This window comes from Amblyomma maculatum, chromosome 4 (genome assembly GCF_055883805.1).
Source record: "Amblyomma maculatum isolate TAMU_Amacu chromosome 4, ASM5588380v1, whole genome shotgun sequence".
In the NCBI taxonomy this organism is placed as follows: Eukaryota; Metazoa; Arthropoda; class Arachnida; order Ixodida; family Ixodidae; genus Amblyomma; species Amblyomma maculatum.
The window spans coordinates 91,366,901-91,386,828 of NC_139347.1; the positions used below are offsets into that span (position 1 = coordinate 91,366,901).

General features: G+C 47.4%; 1 protein-coding gene across 1 annotated transcript in view; it reads right to left on the minus strand.

Moving 5' to 3' along the window:
• The window catches only part of btv (dynein cytoplasmic heavy chain beethoven), a 146,655-nt gene that overhangs the window by 54,141 nt on the left and 72,586 nt on the right, over positions 1–19,928 (minus strand). The window contains exons 31-42 of the mRNA XM_084600360.1: positions 17,042–17,129; positions 15,213–15,420; positions 14,326–14,452; positions 13,363–13,518; positions 12,590–12,688; positions 11,960–12,105; positions 10,086–10,475; positions 8,998–9,130; positions 5,215–5,467; positions 4,273–4,395; positions 1,551–1,759; positions 764–965 (exon numbers count right to left, since the gene is read on the minus strand). Of these exons, the coding sequence (XP_084456486.1) occupies positions 764–965; positions 1,551–1,759; positions 4,273–4,395; positions 5,215–5,467; positions 8,998–9,130; positions 10,086–10,475; positions 11,960–12,105; positions 12,590–12,688; positions 13,363–13,518; positions 14,326–14,452; positions 15,213–15,420; positions 17,042–17,129 (2,134 nt within the window). The remainder of the gene's footprint in view (positions 1–763; positions 966–1,550; positions 1,760–4,272; positions 4,396–5,214; positions 5,468–8,997; positions 9,131–10,085; positions 10,476–11,959; positions 12,106–12,589; positions 12,689–13,362; positions 13,519–14,325; positions 14,453–15,212; positions 15,421–17,041; positions 17,130–19,928) is intronic.

Sequence of the window (19,928 nt, forward strand, 5' to 3'; positions counted from 1 at the left end):
TGATCCCACTTGCCCTCTAGGTCGACACTAGCGCTGTCCGCTCCAGTGGTGGAGCTCGCGCCCAATAGCTGTGAACGTTGTTTTTAGCGACACGCGCAAAACAGGCCTTTTTTGCTGCTGGTAAGTTGGTTTCTGACATCTGTGCATATGCTCAGCTCAAGGTGGGGCTGCAGTCAACATATTTAAAGTTGATTTGAACACGGACAATGGCACTTCAAAGTTGCACGTGATACCATAATGGCTGCCCGAAAATCATCTACCACCTCCTCGTAAAGCGCATTAGCTTCACCTAGGCCAGTTGCTTTGAAAAATGGCTCTGCAGCACTGTATCCGTGGGTTCTCAGACCTAAGTGACTCAGCTTAAAAGCGGGACATAGCCCGTAGCGAATGTGTCGTCGCTAAAAACAGACCTGACTGCTCTACTATGTACGTCCACTGAGTGCCCACACAGGAAGAGGCTTTGTAAGAGCATAGGTGACCATTGTCTGGCTGACGCGACTGCTGTGGGGATAGTGCAGAGAAGGAAGTGATATGATGGATGATGGTGCGGACAAAGCGGAGAGATGCATCAGTTACCGCGAGTCAAGGTACACAGGAAAGAATTCTTTGCGGACGGACTGAAAGTAACTGTAGCGTCGAATGAGGTCTGTGTTGAGCGAAGCAGCTGGCTCTTATGCAAGCACTCTTCGCCACGTCAGTGAAAGAATCTTTAGAGCTTTATTTAAAAACGCTGATTGCCTGAGGGAATGAACTATCAACTCACGGCGGCAGAAGTGCTCCCAGGGAGTCTGTCCACCGGCTTCGGGTTCTTCCTGCTGGAGGGAGGCAAGATCCAGCTCGTCGGGCCGAAAGAGACCAGGCGCTTCGCCAGTGGCCCACAGGGCGGCCAGCATGTCTAGCGAGGCATCGTCCAGTTGCTGGTCCTCAACCAGCAGCACCGACCGCTGGCCCTCAAGTCCGGCCGCCTGTACAAGCTAAGAAAAGGCGATCGCCGCTGCGGCTAGGACTACCGACGTTTGCAGGGGCGGATGCCAGTAAACGGAGCACGATGTTGCACAATAAATGCGATCACATACCTGAGGTGGCAATTTTAATTAAGTCACACCTGATAACGCGCTCCGTTTACTTTTGTCCGCGCGCGCCTACTTGCGCCCTAGTTCGTAAGTGAGACGCCGAAGGAGATGCTCTGAGAGGTGTCACACACAATCTTTGTGCGCATACTTTAGCATTATTCTGACCGTGAGAAGCTTAGATATCGGTAGAAAGACATCAGCGCTGCCTTTATGTAGTCAACAATTAACATGTGCATCGGTAATAATATGGTTGGCATTTTTATGACAGGACTGAAGGTTTACTAGAACACCGGGGTGCAATGCGACTTGCTGGTTGATGTAGAGACCGGGGACTCGTCGCAACATTTAGCTCTTACGCGGTCGATCAGCTGGCAAGAATGTATTGTAAAGTGAGTATACTATACATTACGAGACTGCGAGTCGGCTTTGCTCCCTTCACCTCGACATTGACACCATCGCATGACCTTTGGGACCTACCGGACGTAGGTCGGCGCGGCTAGCGGCCAGCGAGCGGCCCCTGGGTGATATGCAGGGTAGACGTGCGCGGTGAGCAGCCAGGCGCAGCGCCAGCCGGCGAGCCATGCCCGAGGCACCGCCCAGTAGGAGCCAACCGGAGGGCCGCCCCAGTGCCCAGTCTGCTTGGGCCACCAGTGACAGCCATTCGCGCACTGGCACGGCCTCCGCACCTGCGCGGCCAGCACCACAGAATATGGCTCACATTCAGCAATATGGTGCCGACAGCAAACCAGAGAAATTCAAGCAGGATCGAGGCTCGGACATGATCATCCCAATCCCCATCACCCTATATTGCTACGTCCATTGTTAGGTGAAGTTGTCTTCCATATCTATCCAATTAACCGGATCATGTGCCAGCTTCGCCATACAAGCCCCGCAAATCCTTTAACGCCCCCAGCTATCTGGCTCACACTGCAACGTTTGCATTTTCTTGGATTACATTCCGCTAACTTAGCCAATCGGCGGTTATGTGTTTTACACATTGCATGCCCTGTCCATGTCCCTCTGCTATTCATGACCTCGGCTAGGGTGTAATGAATTCGCGGATGTTCCCGGAGCTACATTTCTATCGTCCTTATCATTGGCATTACCACTGCTATTTTTATGCTACTACGTTGTCCTGAAAATAATTTCAGGCCGTTACGTTATCTTCTAAGCTTCTGCCCCACCTGAGAACACAAATGATGAGCCGTTCAGTGCAGGTTCTTGATTCCAACAGAGTAAACCGTAGAAGGTGGTGGCAGAAAGACAGGTAGGCGAATGAGAATAAGAAGTTTATAGGGCTGATGTAACAGCATGTGGCTTAATACAATGGCAATTGCAAAGGCTTAAGATGCTAGACTGTTGCGTCTGCGGTTGCAGATTGCCGCGCCTGTGGTCGCGTTTGATGCCAGCCGTGGCCGTCGCGTTTTGATCGAGGCGAAAAGTAATGCGCTCGCGTGCTGCGGAATGTCAGTACATGTCAAAGAAGGCCATACGATCGATATTATCGGAGCCCTGCACTAAGGCGTCCCTCTTATTTATTGCCGCTTGGGAACAATAAATTCCGTACATACCGTACCATACCATACCATACCATACCATACCATACCATACCATACCATACCATACCATACCATACCATACCATACCATACCATGCCATACCATACCATACCATACCATACCATGTTATATTAGACCATACCATACCATACCATACCATACCATACCATACCATACCATACCATACCATACCATACCATACCATACCATACCATACCATACCAAAGAGGAAAGAAACGAATGTTGCCGGCCGCAGCAATTATTCTGTATACGGTGCCGTACCATATCAAATACATATTCTCTACCATACCATACCATACCATACAAAAAAGGAAGGAAGCGAATGTTACCGGCCGCGGCAATTGTTTTATTGCGAAAGCAATACTACTCCAGGTTTCGGCCCGTCGTGTATCCGTGGCCGCAGTCACGAATGACCTTGAACAGCCGCGAAAAAGACGAAGACAAAGGCGAAGAAGAAGAAGAAGAAGAAGAAGAAGAAGAAGAAGAAGAAGAAGAAGAAGAAGAAGAAGAAGAAGAAGAAGAAGAAGAAGAAGAAGAAGAAGAAGAAGAAGAAGAAGAAGAAGAAGAAGAAGAAGAAGAAGAAGAAGAAGAAGAAGAACGCTTGATCACCCGCAATTAATGCCTTCACTCCATATTCGGTTCAGCAGCGTTGAATCCTTCTCATCTTTTTACTATTTTAAGCACCCGAGGTGCGGCCGGCGGGAAAGAAAAGCAGCAGGGACAGGACAGCGAAAATTACAGCGATAGCAAGAAAGGACAGGGTGAGCTTTGTACAATAATTACGAAATACAAAATTTGAACGAGTTCGTGTCATTCGCGCGCAAGCGCCCAAGCACTGTCCAGAAATGACTGCTCGCGAGCGTCCACTGCAATCATTTACACAATATCACGGCGATTTGTAATGCTATAGTCTTGGTATACCAGCAAAAATGACAGTGGTTTAGCCATAGCCAACTAAATGTTTTAAGCGCGAGGAATGAAAGCGCTTTCGCACTAAATAGACTTAGCTTAGTTGGACTTATTAAGCTTAGCTAAGCAGTATCAGCTTAATCGGATATAGGAATGTGTAATTACGACCAGCGTGTTTGTGTTTTCAGACAGCAAAGTGCTACTGCAATATGACCTTACAGTCATTTAGGCATAATTAATCCTAATACGCTTAATTAGGCTTAGGAAGGCATAACACGGTAATGTGTTTTCAGATATGTTAAACTTCATCTGTTAACTTGTGTTTCGTGTAGATGTAATTGTTTAATAAGTGTTATTAGGTGTAAATATTTTTAACCTTGAACTTGTCATGGTACCAAAGGGAGTCAAAGTCACTCATAGGAACTCACAGCTTAAACATAACCAGGCCTGGGTCTTGTGATAGAAACACTCGGTTAGGCGAAAAGAAACCGGAATCTGAAAATCGGCGGAATCCATCGTGTTAGTGTAGAAGTGCTTTCTCACTAAAAGGTCAGGTACGTATTTCAGGAGCAGACGAAACGGATGAGCCATGCACAAAAATTCTCTTGGTCTATTACGGCATGACAAGGGACTACATCGTCTATCACAGAGCAAATGAAATGCGAGGTTTCAGTGTTGCCTTGGAATACAGGGATGGCAATAGCACGTACCACATTCCCTAACTGTCTTGATAACAATGTCATTCCAGTCTTTCAAGCCAAGCTTTGCAAGCTGAGTCCCCCACATCGCTGTTGTCTTTGATGAATCGCCAACCGCAGACACGTAGACGACCTCTGCAAAAAACACAATCGCAGAAAGCGTGTAGTAACAGAAAATATGAATATCATCAATTACAGTCGGATACAACTCAAGCAAAAAGGTGCTTCTGCCTGTCAAAGAACCCCTCTGCTGCCAATGGCATCGCCCGATTGTTGTGGATAACCACCTTGGGACTGCTAGCGGGACAACGCAGCCTGTGGCAGATGAGAGGAAGTTCACCATGTTTTACTCAGATTAACCTCAGTGTCATGAGGATTGGTCGACATCATTCACTGAAGTGTCTCCTTTGAGCGACATCTGCCGCTTTTTTTCTTAAGTTGTAGAATTCTTGCCCCTAGAATACAGCCATGGGCAAGCACTAAGTTGTCACTGAAGGAAAAAACCTGAAACCGGGGGTGAAGGCAAACTTCCCCGCAGGGTTCGGTTTCACTTTTTATCCTCTTGCCTTTGCGACCCCGATATGAAGTCCACCAGTCTACCTAGCTTCTGTGTATGCATATGGAGCTACACCAACCGGAAATCAGAGAACTCAGAGTAGGCAAGCTGTTATCCCAATGTGTTTAGGGGACAGTATACCCAGAGACACAAAACATTTCTGTGTCCTGGTGGTGAAAAATTTCATTTCAACTGCTAATTTTTTGAAAATGTCAAGTGAATTTCCTTTGTACCCGTACGACTGCACTCAAGGGCTGGTCATGAATAATTAATCGTTTAACTGAAACGTATGTACGATCCCCCTCAGGAGATTCCCCTGAACATCTTTGAAGCATTCCTTGGGGATATGTGGACAGCCAACTAACGTCACGCTTTAAAGAGGCGGGCGGATTACTCACCCTGCTGTAGCTGGAGGACGGCGGCCGAGTGCTGGGGCCAGTGGGCACGCAGCACGCCTGCCAGGAGGGCGTCCAGTTGCGCGTGATCGGCATCGTCGGTCAAGGGGTCCCTGAGGAGCCGGCAGCCCTCGTGTGCCCAGCACGACAGCACGCCTTGCGCATCGGCGGGCACCGTGTAGCGAACCAGGCCACGTACCCAGTCGGTCAGCAGCCTTGCCGTCCACCCTTCCGCTGCCGGCAGCCGGGACTGTGCCTGCGCCGCAAGACAAGACCGCGTCTGTCTCAACAAACAGAGCTTCATTCAAAACCTGAGCGCCACACAAAAGTGTATATGGGACTGGAGCAGACTGTATAAACAGGCTGTTGGGGCTTCTAATACTGTTGATGTGATTTCGCGTGCAATCTTCATGTTCTAATTAGCATAATAACCAATGCATGCTTATAAGCACTGTGACTAGTGAAAATTGCGTAAAGTATAGAATTTCGTAAGAGTGACCAGTGCAAAAAACACCTTGAGCTAAATTCATTTTCTGTGGATAGACCAGTCATAGACTCCTTGGCGTCCCCCGAAAGTCGGCCGTAGGCCTCAAGAGGCCGAAGGCGTCCATGATCTCGTTAAGTTTATGCACATAGGTGGCGACAGTCCCGCATTTTAATACGACAGCATGCATTGGCTCCTGAGTGGTGTAGGTAGGATCTGTCATTAGAGCGTGTCCGCACCAAAGGGCATTTTAAAAAATTCGTGTCACCGTCAGGAATCGAACCACCATCCCTCCGCTCCTCATCCTGTGCACACACCACTACTGCACGCCGACTGCCTGAGAACGACTTTGTGATTTTCCTTGTGCAGCGTAAGGACGCCGGAGGGCGCTGAGGAAAAGGACAAGAATGCCAGTAAATAAAAAAAAAACACACAAAACATGAACAAAAATTAAAATTTGTCCCAGAGTATAGGAGGGCAACACGAGCGTTTCGAAATCTGCGCATGAAAAATTCAAAACGAAACGAAGACAATGAATCTCTCGTTAGGCATATGCGTTGTGCCATCTAGCGAGGTTGACACAATACACCACAGCACAGCAGACTCGTGCAGCTCTCAACAGAGAACAGCAAGTAAGCCTCGAGACTCAAGCTTCCCTTGGTTTTTAGCGCAAAACGCGGGTCAGAAACGGCAAAGGCGTATAGAAACGAACATGCAGCAACATAATCGGCAGCAGTATGAAAAACATTTTCGCCTTACTGCGTCTCAGCAGACTTAAACCTGAAATTTTTAAATTCTTTTTGTATTTTATTCCGGATTCTTGCTTCATCAAAAATCTCCCACTGCGTTGGTATCACCACCACGTAGTGGTCGAGGTTTTAAGCGAATTGGGGCGTCGTCAAACTCGCAAAGGAGCTGTCACATCCACTTGCTTAGACCTCTTCTCGCGCCTTCCCGAAGCCAGCTACAAGAGAGCATTGATCGTCAAACAACGACCTGAACCCTTCATACTTACTGTAATTTACGACTACTAATGAATTTATTCCTCTGCATATTGACCTTTTCAAAACTGGCCAAAGGGCGCTGCCATATTGGAGACTGGGCTGTGCTCATAACACAGGAGAAAGCTGAGGATGCTCCCTCCACTCCTGCTTCACAGCCCAGTCAAACCGTTTTCTTCCAAGGTCGTGACAAGGTCTATTCTTGCTATCACGCAGACAGCAATAACGGTCGTATAAATAGCGTATTATTGTACTTCTGTGGCATTTTCTGCATTCATTTGTTCATAATTCTCTTGTTTACGAAATCTTTGTAAATTCGAGTTCAGTTCACAATTTTACTTTGCAGAGTTGAGGTTGCAAATCAGTTGAGTTCAGTTGAGTCGTTCAGTCGTGTCCGACTCTTCGTGACCCTACGGACCATATCACGCCACGCTTTCCGGTCTCTCACTACCTTCCTAACATCACATAACTTCATCTGCAGCGCCTCGAGGATGCCATCTAACTATCGCGTTCGCTGCCTACCTCTTCTCCTGTGACCCTCAACCTTTCCCAACATCAAATCTTTCTCCAGCGACTCCTCTCATCTCATCAGATGACCAAAGTAGCTGAGCTTTAACTTTAGAATTTGACCCTCCAATGAGCAGTCAGGGTTTATGGTCGACAATATCGACTGATTTGATCTTCTGGCAGTCCAAGGAACTCTCAAGAGTCTTCGCCAGCACCACAATTCAAACGCGTCAATTCTTCGGCGGTCAGCCTTCTTCACAGTCTAACTCTCGCATCCATACATCACAACTGGAAAGACCATAGCACGAGTTATACGGATTTTGGTTGGCAGACTAATGTCTCTGCTCTTTACTAGGCGGTCAAGGTTAGCCATGGCTCTCTTTCCCAGAAGCAGGCGTCTCCTAATTTCATGGCTGCAGTCTCCTTCCGGGGTAATCTTGGAGCCCAAGAAGAGAAAATTTGTCACAGCTTCCACTTCTTGTCCCTTTATGCTCCAGGACTTGATAGGGCAAGACGCCATGATCTTTGTCGTTTTAATGTTCAGTTTAAGCCCAAACTTCTCACTCTCTTCTTGTACGCGCATCATAAGTGTCTTGAGTTCCACTTCACTTTCTGCCATTATCTGCCATTATATCTAAGGTTGTTGATACGTTTTCCAGCAATCTTCACTCCAGCTGAAGACTCGTCCAGACCGGCCTTCCTCATGATGCACTCAACATATAGGTTAAATAGGCAGGGGGACAGTATGCAGCCTTGTCTCACTCCTTTCTCAATCGGAAACCAATCAGTAAGACCATGCCCAGTTCTGACTGTGGCCTCTTGTCCTTCATAAAGGTTCCTGAGGAGACAGATAAGGTGAATTGGAACTCCCATCTCTTGGAGAGCTTGCCACAATCTGCTGTGATCTACGCAGTCAAACGCTTTCGCATAATCAATAAAGCAGAAGTAGATCAGTTTCTGGAACTCTCTTGCTTTTTTCATGATCCAGCGAACGTTGGCAATTTAGTCTTTAGTTCCTCTGCCCTTGCGAAACCCAGCTTGCACGTCCGGAAGCTCCCGATCCACATACTGCTGCAGCCTACCTTGGAGGATTTTCAACATCACCTTGCTAGCATGTGAAATAAGCGCGATCGTGCGGTAGTTGGAACAATCTTTAGCACTGCCTTTCTTTGGAATGGGGATGCAAACTTACCTCCTCCAATCCTGTGGCCACTGGAGGGTTGTCTAAATTTGCTGACATAATGTATACAGAACGTTAACAGCGTCATGGTTGAGCTTTTGAAGCAACTCAGCTGGAAAGCCATCAATTCCGCTAGCTTTGTTCTTAGCAAGGCTGGCTAAGGCCCATTCAACTTCACTCTTCAGGGTGCCCGGCTAACCTACATCTGGCAAATTAATGGAGGCCGGGAAATTAAAGTTTCTTCATAAAATCTAAAACTTTCTTAAAATAGGTTTTGCCTTTAAGTGTCAGAATATGAGCCATCCTTCAGGGACCACTTCGTGTGGGCCCCGCTAGGGTGACGCAGCGGTTACGGTGCTGGATATTTGTTCCCGAGGATGCGGGATCGAATTCCGGCCGCGGTGGACGCTTTTCCGAGGGGGCGACAAGTAACAGGCCCGTGTGCTGTGCGATTGTCTGTGCACGTTACAGAACCCCAGGTGGTCGAAATCTCTGGAGTCCTCCACTACGGTGTCTCTCATTGCCTGAGTCGCTTTGGAACGTTAAACTCCAAAAACCAAACCAAACCAAACCAAACTTCGTGTGGAGCGCAGAGTATAAGCAGGGACGCTTGCCTGCTGCACAAGAGTGACCATAGAGGCAGCGAGTGCCTCGTGCTGGCCGGCAAGGGCTCCTTCGGCCAGGTGCTGCATCACCGGCTGCAGATAAGCCCCACAGATTCGTGCCAGCTCCGGTGGTTGTGGTGCACTGCACAGTATATTACAATTCACAATTAATACATTGGTTACTGCAGCAAGAAGTTCATAGCGTAAGCATGAGCATAGCCGTACCCATAGTGGGATACTCAACACGTTTTTAATACAATACGCTCTTACATTTATTACATAACCAGAAATTTTGGTCACTTTCTGGGAAAGAGATTCTGAACGTATATTTTTTTTTTTTCAGATATTGCTTAGTAACATGATAGCAATGAAAATATATGCAGCACTTTCCTAGCCGTGCATTCAGTTCTTTGATATTGATTTTAAAAAACGTGCTTCACTGGTTTTCGACGACTGTCTGACTTATCTGCGGCAGCGCAGGGCAAACTTCAGAAGACGCATCAGAAGCTTAGACCTATTTTATCAATATGTTCTTAAACGTATCTTACAATATTCAATAGTTGCCTCAAAATCAGTTTCAGAAACGCAGGCCACTGCGTTTTTACAGCAGATTTAACTATTAACTGCGAACGCAGGAAAAATGTTACAAGCAAATTTTTGTCGCACTTCAGAATCTTGGACGATTGCCATCAACGTGTGCATAACAGTATCTTCTAATATTCTACAGTTTCATCACAGTTAAATGATGTCCAATAATTTTCTGCCTAACGCACATAACAAAGGACAAAGCTCAGCCACGAAACAAACACTGCGTCACAACTAGTTCAAGTGTTTGCCTATCGGGCTTTGGGCACAGCCACGCCACCTGTCTCTGGTATTAAATGTACAAGGTGGCCTGCAGACGCGACCAACGCATCCACTAAACAGCACGGTGAAGCTCCGGTGACCGCGGCGAAGTGTCAGAGCTGGAATAATTCAATAACGCGTCAACCTCTCAACAGCAGCCGCCCCGAGTGCTCAGCCATTGGCCTGCGCACTTTTTTGCCATTCTACTGACAGTGTTTCTCCAGTGGTGAGAGCAGTACGAAACAGCGCACCCGAGAGCGAAGACGCGTGCAGCCGACAGAAGCCTCGGAGGAAGCGCAGCGGCGGGTAGGGAGACGGTGGCCACCAGCTGTACCCTTTGCAGTGTCACCCAAGGACACCCTGGCTCGCCAGGGTCGTGATACCCGCCATGGGTGCGCACCTGGTGCAGCCAGGCGGCCAGCTGGCACGAGCCCCAGCGGTCGCGGCGAGCCATCCCGAGCCCGCGCAGGCACAGCACCAGCCAGCCGGCGCCTCGGGGCTGCAGGCCGCCGCCGGCGCACGGCGCACACGACTGCCGAAGGACGCGGGACACCTGAGCGGCACCCGTCTGGGCCGTGCAGGGCAGCCAACGCACCTCGCATGGAGCAGGAAGCCGCTCCAAGCAGTGCGACAGCAGCACGCTGCGAACGCGAATGAGCAAGCTTAGTGATCAGCTTGTCACTACATTAAGTACATTTATGAACACTTTCCAGCCGTAGAGAGTTAGTGCGTGCGATCTCTTGCTGCCATCTCAAGCTAACGTTTGTTTTCTAAGCCAGACTAAGAGCTTGTGGCGTACTTATCAGATGGCGTCAACAGCAGTCTTATTTCGGAGTCCGAATACCCTCCGAAATTTTCGGAGCACTGCATCCATCCCACTCCTCCTTCGTTTTGCATTCTTTTCGCCAATTTCTTTTTCTACCGACGGCGTGTAACAGCTCTCAAGCCGTACGAAAGCGTCTGCTTAGCCGTGTTTGTCTGACTGCGGATCTAAGGGTCCCGCATGGATCAACTACAATTCAACCCTGATATTTCAAAGGAGCTACTCGAGTTGGCAGCCCCTGATAACTTGGCCATGTCATGCGGTCTTGTGACGTCACAAAATTAGCCGCCGAGCAATCAGGGAATGCACAAGTTGGAGAAGGTTTGAAATACACGCTAGCGATTACTGATTAACATTCACCAAATAGCAGTCATATGGCTACAAAGAAGAGCTTCCTTTTCTAGCTTTTCTTTGTAGCCGTATGGCGGCGCTTGGGTGGGTGCCAATGAGTAATTACTCCCTTGTTACAAATCTGGTCCACATTATGGGTTTCTCCTTAAACATTAGACCAACTCCCATCCCACTCCAAGTTATCGATCAATTCGCTCTCGCCCTACAATCTGATCTGCTGATCGTCCTGGTTAGCTCAGTTGGTAGAGCGACTGCCCCGGACGGCCGGTCATCCAGGGTTCAAAACCTGGACCAGGAAGAATTTTAACTACGAGGTTTCTGTGAAAGCTATTGGCTTTCCTTCGTAGCCGTATGGCTGCTCTTGGGTGGATGCTAATGAGTAATTACTCCCTTATTCCCAGCCGCCTTTCTTGGCTTTCAACACCAATTCCTGAACTGAAAAAAATTACAAGAGAGCAACGCTGCTGAACCAAATATTGAGCGAAAGCATTAGCTGCGGGTGACCACGCGTTCTTATCTTTTTCTTCTTCCTCAGCCCACATATAAAGCCCCGCTTTAACCAAGCCATATGAACGTGCCTTAGTGACCTATAGGGGTAACGTGAATGCCAGGGTCCTAGAAGGCTGATTCTGACATAAACGTCCCACGTGAAACGAGAGACCCAAGTTGGCAGCTCCTGGCAACTGAGCTGCGGCTCCGACCGCGCCACGCCGACCGCTTGAGTTGGGAGCCCATCTCTCACTTTTTTGTCACGTGGGGTGTGACGTAACAGCGTCACGTGGTAAGACGTGGCTACCGCCGCGCTACGCCGACCGCTTGAGTTGGTAGCCCAGTTCTCACCCTAGTGTCCCGCGGGGTGTGACGTCACGGCGTCACGTCGGTAAGGCATGGCTACCGCCGCACTACGCTGAAGGCTCGAAACCTAGAGTAGTATTGCTTTCGCAATAAAACCTTTTTCCGCATCCGTGCGGCCCAGCAATGAGCACCAGCTCCGGGGTCGCCAGCCACGGCGTAAGCACGTCCACGGCGCTGCAGACGTCCACCGTTTCGACTACGGGAGTCGCTGGAAGCTCGGACAGGCTTATCTCTCTCGACACCTGGCAGGGAACAGAGGCGGAGAGGACGACACCATTAATATGTTACAGGCGTCTCTTGGGACCAAAAACTTGCAGGTTAGGAAATCGTATTAAATAAGCATCGAGGGCAATATATTCTGTGAGCGATTGCCAAAACTTGGGATGTAGGCTTTCCCGCTTCTAATTGAAGGTGTTTATTGAAAAATCAGGCCACGCGGTAGATTTTGCCGATAAAGATATTTAATTTGATGAGAAGGTCAAGAAAAAAACGAAATGCGAGAACAAGCCACAGAAAAAAAATTATCTCAAGGCTAACAAATTGCACAAGGAATGAATATGTGACAAAAGGAAATGTGAAAAAAAAAAAGGAAAATCGCACTAGATTCAGGGACTGTGCACGGAAACGAACCCAGAAGCTGACAGTTTACGCAATCACTGACATTACTCCCTAACCTTGCTACAAGTGGAAAAGTGGAAAGTGTATATAGCCAGGCAGCCCACTCACCTGTGGTTCGTACTTGACCAGTCTGCTGGCCTGCTTATCCCAAAAGCAGTTCAGCGGACGGCTGTGTTCAGGAGCCGTCACGTCTAACCACGAGAAGACCTTCAACGAGAATGACACGCAGACGAAGTTATCAGTATCGATTTCAAAGGAAATCGAAGTCCCTGATGTGCAATATAATGTAGCTTTTCTTTAGGAGGACCAAAGATTGCACAGGAGTGGATACATATGCCAGTACTATGAAGACGGGAAATTCACTTCAAGCTCCCTGCATCAGCTGCGCACATGTGTAAAGTGCTAATCGAGCACTGACGCGATTTTCTGATATATATATATATATATATATATATATATATATATATAAGCTTGTGCTTCCTGGTGGATAAAAGCGGAAAAAAAAGAACGTCATATATATTTTCAATCTAAACGCGCTTATTGCCTCGCTCGGGCATTCTTTAGCTAAATGATTTATGCCAAAAGGCCTCGCTTTAAAGTGGTGCCGTCTTCATTTATTTGGAGAAGAAATGGTTCACATTCGTTCGCTTGTTGTGCTTGCTGGCGTGTAGAAGTAAAGGGAAAGATAAACATGTACACTCACTCACTCACTAATTAATTAATTATTAATTAGTGTTAATTACTGTAATACAATACAATGTGTTAATTTTATTTTATTTTCCGTCTGCTAGACGTATATCCCGACTATAAGCTCAGCAAATGAAAACTAGCGGTCCCTTTTGTATTGGAAACGGGACGCTTCAGCTTTTCGTGAAACACACCTCTTTGGCGACCTTGTCCCTTCCGCTAGGCCCAAGGCTCGCGGACAGCCCACGGGCCAGCGCAAGTGCGAACTCGGTCCTGCTTGTGATTCCAGGGAGATGGGACAGCGCGTTCCGGACCACCGCCACAGCTGACGTCTCGAGAACAAAGTCCTTCTGCACGTGCACATGGCACATACATTCGGCATTGTAAAGACGGTTGTGAAACATGGGCAAGGAAGAGCAAACTCAAAGCTGGAAACCAACCAGAAGTAGCGGCTGGCTGATTAAGACCTCGACAAATAATATTTTCACAGCATCTGTATAGCGAGCGCCGTAAATGTTTGCCAAACTAGCTACAAAAAGCCCTTTCTCGTCGTTCCTGGACAGAAAAACTGCCTACCCCAAAAATGCGCAAACCGGAGGAGTGTGATCACGATGCTGTCATTTTCCTTCGGGCTTCGGAAAACTGCTTGCAAGCACAATCAATTAACTTCGTATTAGAGGAGACCTGCAAAGTAACTAAACTGCCATAACGAGAAAGTATTAAAATTTGGCTAAAATGTTTTGGTCATAAATTTTAGTGCAGTAAAAATTGAGCAATTTAAAGGCCCAGACTAAGTGCACATTATACAAACAGCGTGCTTCTGCGATCAACCGTATTGATGGGTGGTGCTCATATACTGCCTAAAACTCCCTTGGTGGCTCTCCAAATAACAATGCATTGGAGCTATCAAAATGATCGAGAAAACTATCAAACACTTTGAAAGAATTAAGGAAGAATGCAAGAGAAGTGCCTCAGACTATAAAATCAATTTGGAGGCCGTCAAGTACACTTTAAAAACAATATGAGAGAGTAGAAGTTCTTTAAATTTTAGGGTCCACTTGGCGGCTGCTAAGTTTGAAGGAGCGTATTGCCTGTCGATCTCTATGACAAAGACCGCTGATTTCACTGCCGACCAAAGTGAACAGCGGTTTGGTTACCATTTGCAGGGTGAAGCGCAGGGCCCGAAAGAAGTGTTCCTCGATGAGGTCCGACAGGGCTGCTTCATCTCGGGGCTGGCCTTGGAGCCACGACGACACCATTCCCTTGACTGGGCTGTTCTCCGCACTGCATGGTAGAACGTGTCGAGGCTTCTAATTAGATAGCTGTAAGAATTATCAAGGCGAAAACGCCATAGAAAACGAAGACGACGAATAGGCCGACGGATCATAGACACTGCGTGGTTGAAATATTGAGATCATACTTGATTTGTATCGAATAGTTTTAAACTTGCACTGCTTAACTCGTTTAGCGCGATCGAATAGGGGGATGCTGGATTCGCTATTGAAAAAGTTAGGATATTCGCACATCACAAGTGTTTATGTAGCTCACAGATGTGATCTAGGTGATAGATTTGCTTGTGATAGATATAACATTGCTGAACGCAGATATCTGGGCAATTCGGTATGAATACATAATTAAATGAGATATACAAATTAAAATACACGGACACAGAGAGAATATAAGGGCACACTGAGCGCTGACTTAAACTTTTTCTTAACTCCAGAAAGAAAACACAGAGCAAAATATGAAACAGAAAAAACGCTAATGCTGCAACGAATGACAGAAATAAAACTTAACTAAAAATTAGAAAGAATAAAAACAATAAAAATTGTTAACGTGATATTAACGTAATATAAATAATAAAAATTGCTTCTATTATTACTGTTTTTATTTCTGTCATTCGTTGTGACCATGAGCCCAATATTGGAGCATATTGTCAGTGCCTGGTCCTATATATGACTATGAGCCCCTAAACATATTCCAATATTGTACCGCTGTTTCGTGCTGGCTAGGATATAACTTTATCCCTGCGTCGCGTTCTGACCTGAGGAATACCATGCCCACGCGGGACACGGTGGCCGGCGAAGCAGCGGCCAGGCTGTCCGTCTCGAAGACGAAGTGCACGTTGGGCCCGAACTGGATGCGCTCCCCCGAGGGAAGCGTGAGCAGCCGGTTGTCGTCCAGGACGGAGTTGAGCGACTCCACCCACTCCGGGTCCACGTCTCCGTCACACACGATCCAGCAGGACACCTCTGTGCGGGATGAAAGTGCACCTCATTTAGAACTGCAGTCTCGTAGCTATTTCAGTAACTGCATCAATCGCAGGTAGGCCGGATAATTGGCGTTCTTGAGAATATTGCACAATTGGACCATCTCCTTCATGCGGTGACTTAATACCTCAACATGAGCAATGAGCAAGAAGTTACTGCTGCAGAAAAAGCGATTCATTTCAGCCTATTTGAATATATTTAATTTTGAAGCCTATATGTCCTCTCATATGTTATGGTTCCTGCTGAATTTGAAAACTTGGATTCATTCAATTCCCTGTTCCCATTTGCTGAATTTCGGAGAGGTGCAACCCCACCTGAACCTATTAGCAGTGGCAGTATATGTCAATATTAACGTACGCCGGTTGCGCAGCCTGGCCACACATCTGCCACCACCAGTAGGCAGCAAGCATACTTCAGTTCGGTAGAGATCTACGGTAACACGTCTTCGTAATTCTAAACCTAATCATACTGATCATTTACTCAGGGAGGGGGCACAGTTCTCGAATTAGTTTGTTGATTTACCACATACGCCGCGTCGAGAGGCTGAGAATTCTTCTGATATTTCAAATACCGATCCCCATCAAGCACAACTGTGTGGCGAAGTTCGCTTGGCACTAAATGCAGGGCGATTTGGCGCAATGCGTAAGAAATTGAGGTCGCTTACGTAACCAAGGGTACGACGAGTTATCAGCAACAGCTAGTGGCGCCACGATTGATGCCAGTAGGACTGCCACTCCCGCCTTGCTGTCAGTCAGCAAACATAAAAAGCCATTTTGGCGCACGAATAGTTATGTTCAGATTCGTGGCATATAGGAGAAGTGTACTCTGGAACCGGATTCGGTTACCTAGGTTGGCCCCTGCCGTAGGGTGTAGAGCAATGAGAGCAAGGCCGTTCCCCAATAGGAAGCTCCCACTGTGTCCCAGCTAAAACGGATCCAGATTAAAATAAAAAGAAAAGCGTCCTTCCCAAATGAAATAAATTGAATATTGTTAAGTTATGTGAAGTATCTGCTAGTATTTTTTTTTGTTCCCTCTAGTTCAAATTTAGTTGTAATTAGTTTTCGGTCCCCCTACTCTAACAATCAGCTGAAAACGATGGATTTTGAACGGACGTTTATACGGTCAGGTAGGAAATTAAAAATTGTCGAGTTTCACGAAAATAGCCGGATCCAGTCGCTTCAGAGGAGGCATCTCCCTGTCACGTGTTGGTATTAGAGCGGTAGCATCCGCGAATCTCTAAAGCACTGCCAGCTTTGTGTATTCTGCGCTGCCGATAACAGGGGTTCGTGTTGCTGTTGGTTCTGAGATAATCACTAGCACATGCTGACGGCACCACCCAATAAGACCATAGTGTACGCGGAGAACTTCGCAGTTTTCTCTTGGAAGAAGGCAGCAGAGCAGGTAACAACACAAAGCATAAGAAGCACACAAACACAAGGACAACGCTGCACTGACAACTATATTGACAAGAACCCGCACATCTGCTCTGCTGCCTTCTTCCAAAAGATGTGTGACTAACTAGCTCAACGTTCTAATCTATTATTGTTCGCAGTTTTCCTCGTGTCTAGCGCTTGCGAGGCCAGCCAGCGAGTGCGCCCCTCACCCTGCGGCTCCTTGGCAGCCTGGCGTGCACTCGCTGTCAACACCCCGTCGCACCACTCCCTCGTGTCTGGGTGAACGAAGCCCAGCAGCTGTGCGAACCGAGAGAGAGAAAAAAAAAAAGAGCCATGAGTCCAGGTATAAGTCACATCGAGCGTTTTTAAAACATTTCTTTTAAGTACCATTATGAAATTTCACACATTTCGCGTGCGAAATTTTCTGAGATATCATGCAGTTGCGAGCGCAATGTGAGTAACTTTTCAGCGCATGTTCAATGCACTATACTCAGTCAGCAACATATTTTATTTTTTACCGAGGTAGGTATTCATGGCAAAGAAGGGGGACAGGAGAAAAACGCAGCAGCATCTTCACCACTTTTCGCCACTATAAGGACGCTCAAGCTTCGCCTTATGTCTAGAGGCGAAATAGCCTTTAACGCCGCCTTTTCATTCCCCGATTTTCATTCCCCCGCACTTATGGCCGCAAACAGAGGTTGCGCTGGTGTCTGTTCGATGCCTCATCTCTCTCTCTCTCTCTCTCTCTCTCTCTCTCTCTCTCTCTCTCTCTCTCTCTCTCTCTCTCTCTCTCCGTGAACTTGAGGCGCGAAGGAGACGGTGGCGACGCCGCGAGCTTACGTGGTGCTGACATCGAGGCACCCCAAGGTGGTGTTGGGCTGCGTCGCGTGTCCTTGCCAATGAGAAGGCGGAGCGGCCTCACAGCTGCAGCCAATGAGAGAGTGGCGCGTATTATAGTTGTGTCTGTCGCGAGCGTCACGGTGCAAAGCTGTATAAGCGCGCTTTACTCCGGGCTGGTTAGCCGCGTGTCGCTCACACACCCTCAAGTTCGGACTCTCCCGTAGCGTCCGTCACTCCTCGGCCTTCACGGACGGCAGACGTGTACGCGCAGTGCTCCCTAGAACTCGGCTCCGAGCCGGTCATCGGGCCGCTCGCTGATAAGAGCCACTGCAGATGGTGTGAAGAGAGCTCAGGACTGTTTCGACTGGTGACAACACCGGGCAACTTTCCTGCCACATCCCCAACACTTGCGACAAACCCCAAGCCGAAAATGGGGTACGGTAGACACCTGCATTTAATTCGGAGATTGGTTTATAGGAAAGAAAAGGCGCAGTCTCTCTCGCAGTTCGTGGTGCTTCGCTGTGCTGTCCCGGCCGCGAACAGAGCGTTATGGAATCCGCAGTCACACGCTGGCGCCCGGCATGGGCCCGGAGCCCTTCTGTTCCATGCACGTATCATGTCTCTCGCCTGCCGCGCTCAGCTTCGCCCGTCTGGCGTTCTCACGCTCAGCCCGCAAACGATGCTTGAATAATGTGGTCGCTTTTGCGCTAGCGTGCATCTTCACATAATACAGACCGGGTGGGCACCTAACCACGCCGTAAGGAAAACGACACCGCTTCGGCATACCGGAACACTTTCGACGAAATCCGACAAACCCCGAACTGAAATATGGGTACAAAGGCAGCTTTTGGGCCGAACGTGCTGCATATGCTATCGCGTAATATATCAGTATATGTACTGTAATATAGTTTGCACCATTTGGATTTGCACTGTTCTGTTTGGAAGCTATTTTTCTTTGTGTATTACTGTTCTGCGCACGTGTGTTTTTGCTATTATCCTTCATTATAGTTCTGCCTTCTTTTCTTGGACATGCAATACAGCACACTGACTGCAGCTCTACTACTTTCGTCATATATAACACCTTCAGTCAACACATTTAGAGACATTCAGAGACACTTATAAATTAATCAATCCGTCAATAACTTATGGTATTGAACCCTATATATTTGACTAGGCCAGCCCCACTGAATAGTCATAAACTTGCTTCAGTTAAATGAAAAAAAAAACGTAGCTTTTATTGCGAAAACAGTACTACGCCAGGTCTAACCGCTCGTCGCGTGGTCCGTGGCTTGTGCACCCCCCTGCTCTTCGAGGATGAGATGACGACGAAGAAAAAGACAAATAAGAAGAAGACGACGAAGAAGAACGCTCGGTCACCCGAATCTAATGCTTTTGCTCCATATTCGTTTCAGCAGCGATGAACCCTTCTCATTTTATTTTTAACAGGATACGGGAGACGAGGACAGGACAGAGGTACAACTTACAACTGAATAGAGTCGTACGCATGCGCATACCTTGAAAAAATTGATAACGCCTTTCATTGGCGAACTAAAAACCTTGAAAGAAAAAATAAAAGGAACAGTGATCGGTCATGAAATGTGGTGCAACCTTAAGTACGTTTTAAAAACTTCTTTTCTTTTTCCATAAGATAAACACAAGGTGTGCTAATGCACGTGTCACTACTGCATTTCGCAATTTTATGCGCTTCCAAGATTTCTCTCTTCCCAAGATTTGCATGAGCTGCAAAAAAGAGTTTGTCTTGCCCATGCGATTCCATTCAGTTGTAAGTTGTAGCGCTGTTCTGTCCTCGTCTCCGTTTTCCAATTATAAAAGCTACGTTTTTGAACTAATGTCTGACGAACTGGCCCCACAGTATACTCTGGTAAACTCGCTTGCCGAACATCATCAAATTATTTCTTCAGTGATCGTTGCACGTCAGCCAATCTCCTTTAATGCCCTCTCTTGCATTGTGCTAAGAAGAAATGGACATGGGCAGGGAGTGCAATACTGAATGCAACATAACCGATGGTCATTAAAGGGGACAGACTGCATTGCAAAGGAAGGCAAGCGTAGCTGGGGAGGGCAGAAAGTCAGATGAGCGGATGAAATTAGCAAGCTTGCATGATAAGAGGGGCCGCAACAGGCATTGGACGGGGGTATCTGGAGGGCTGTGGGAGATGTTTTTTGCCTTTAAGTGGGCGTAGTAAGGCTGATTATGATGATAAAGATTACGATAACTCAAAGTTGAATATTCAC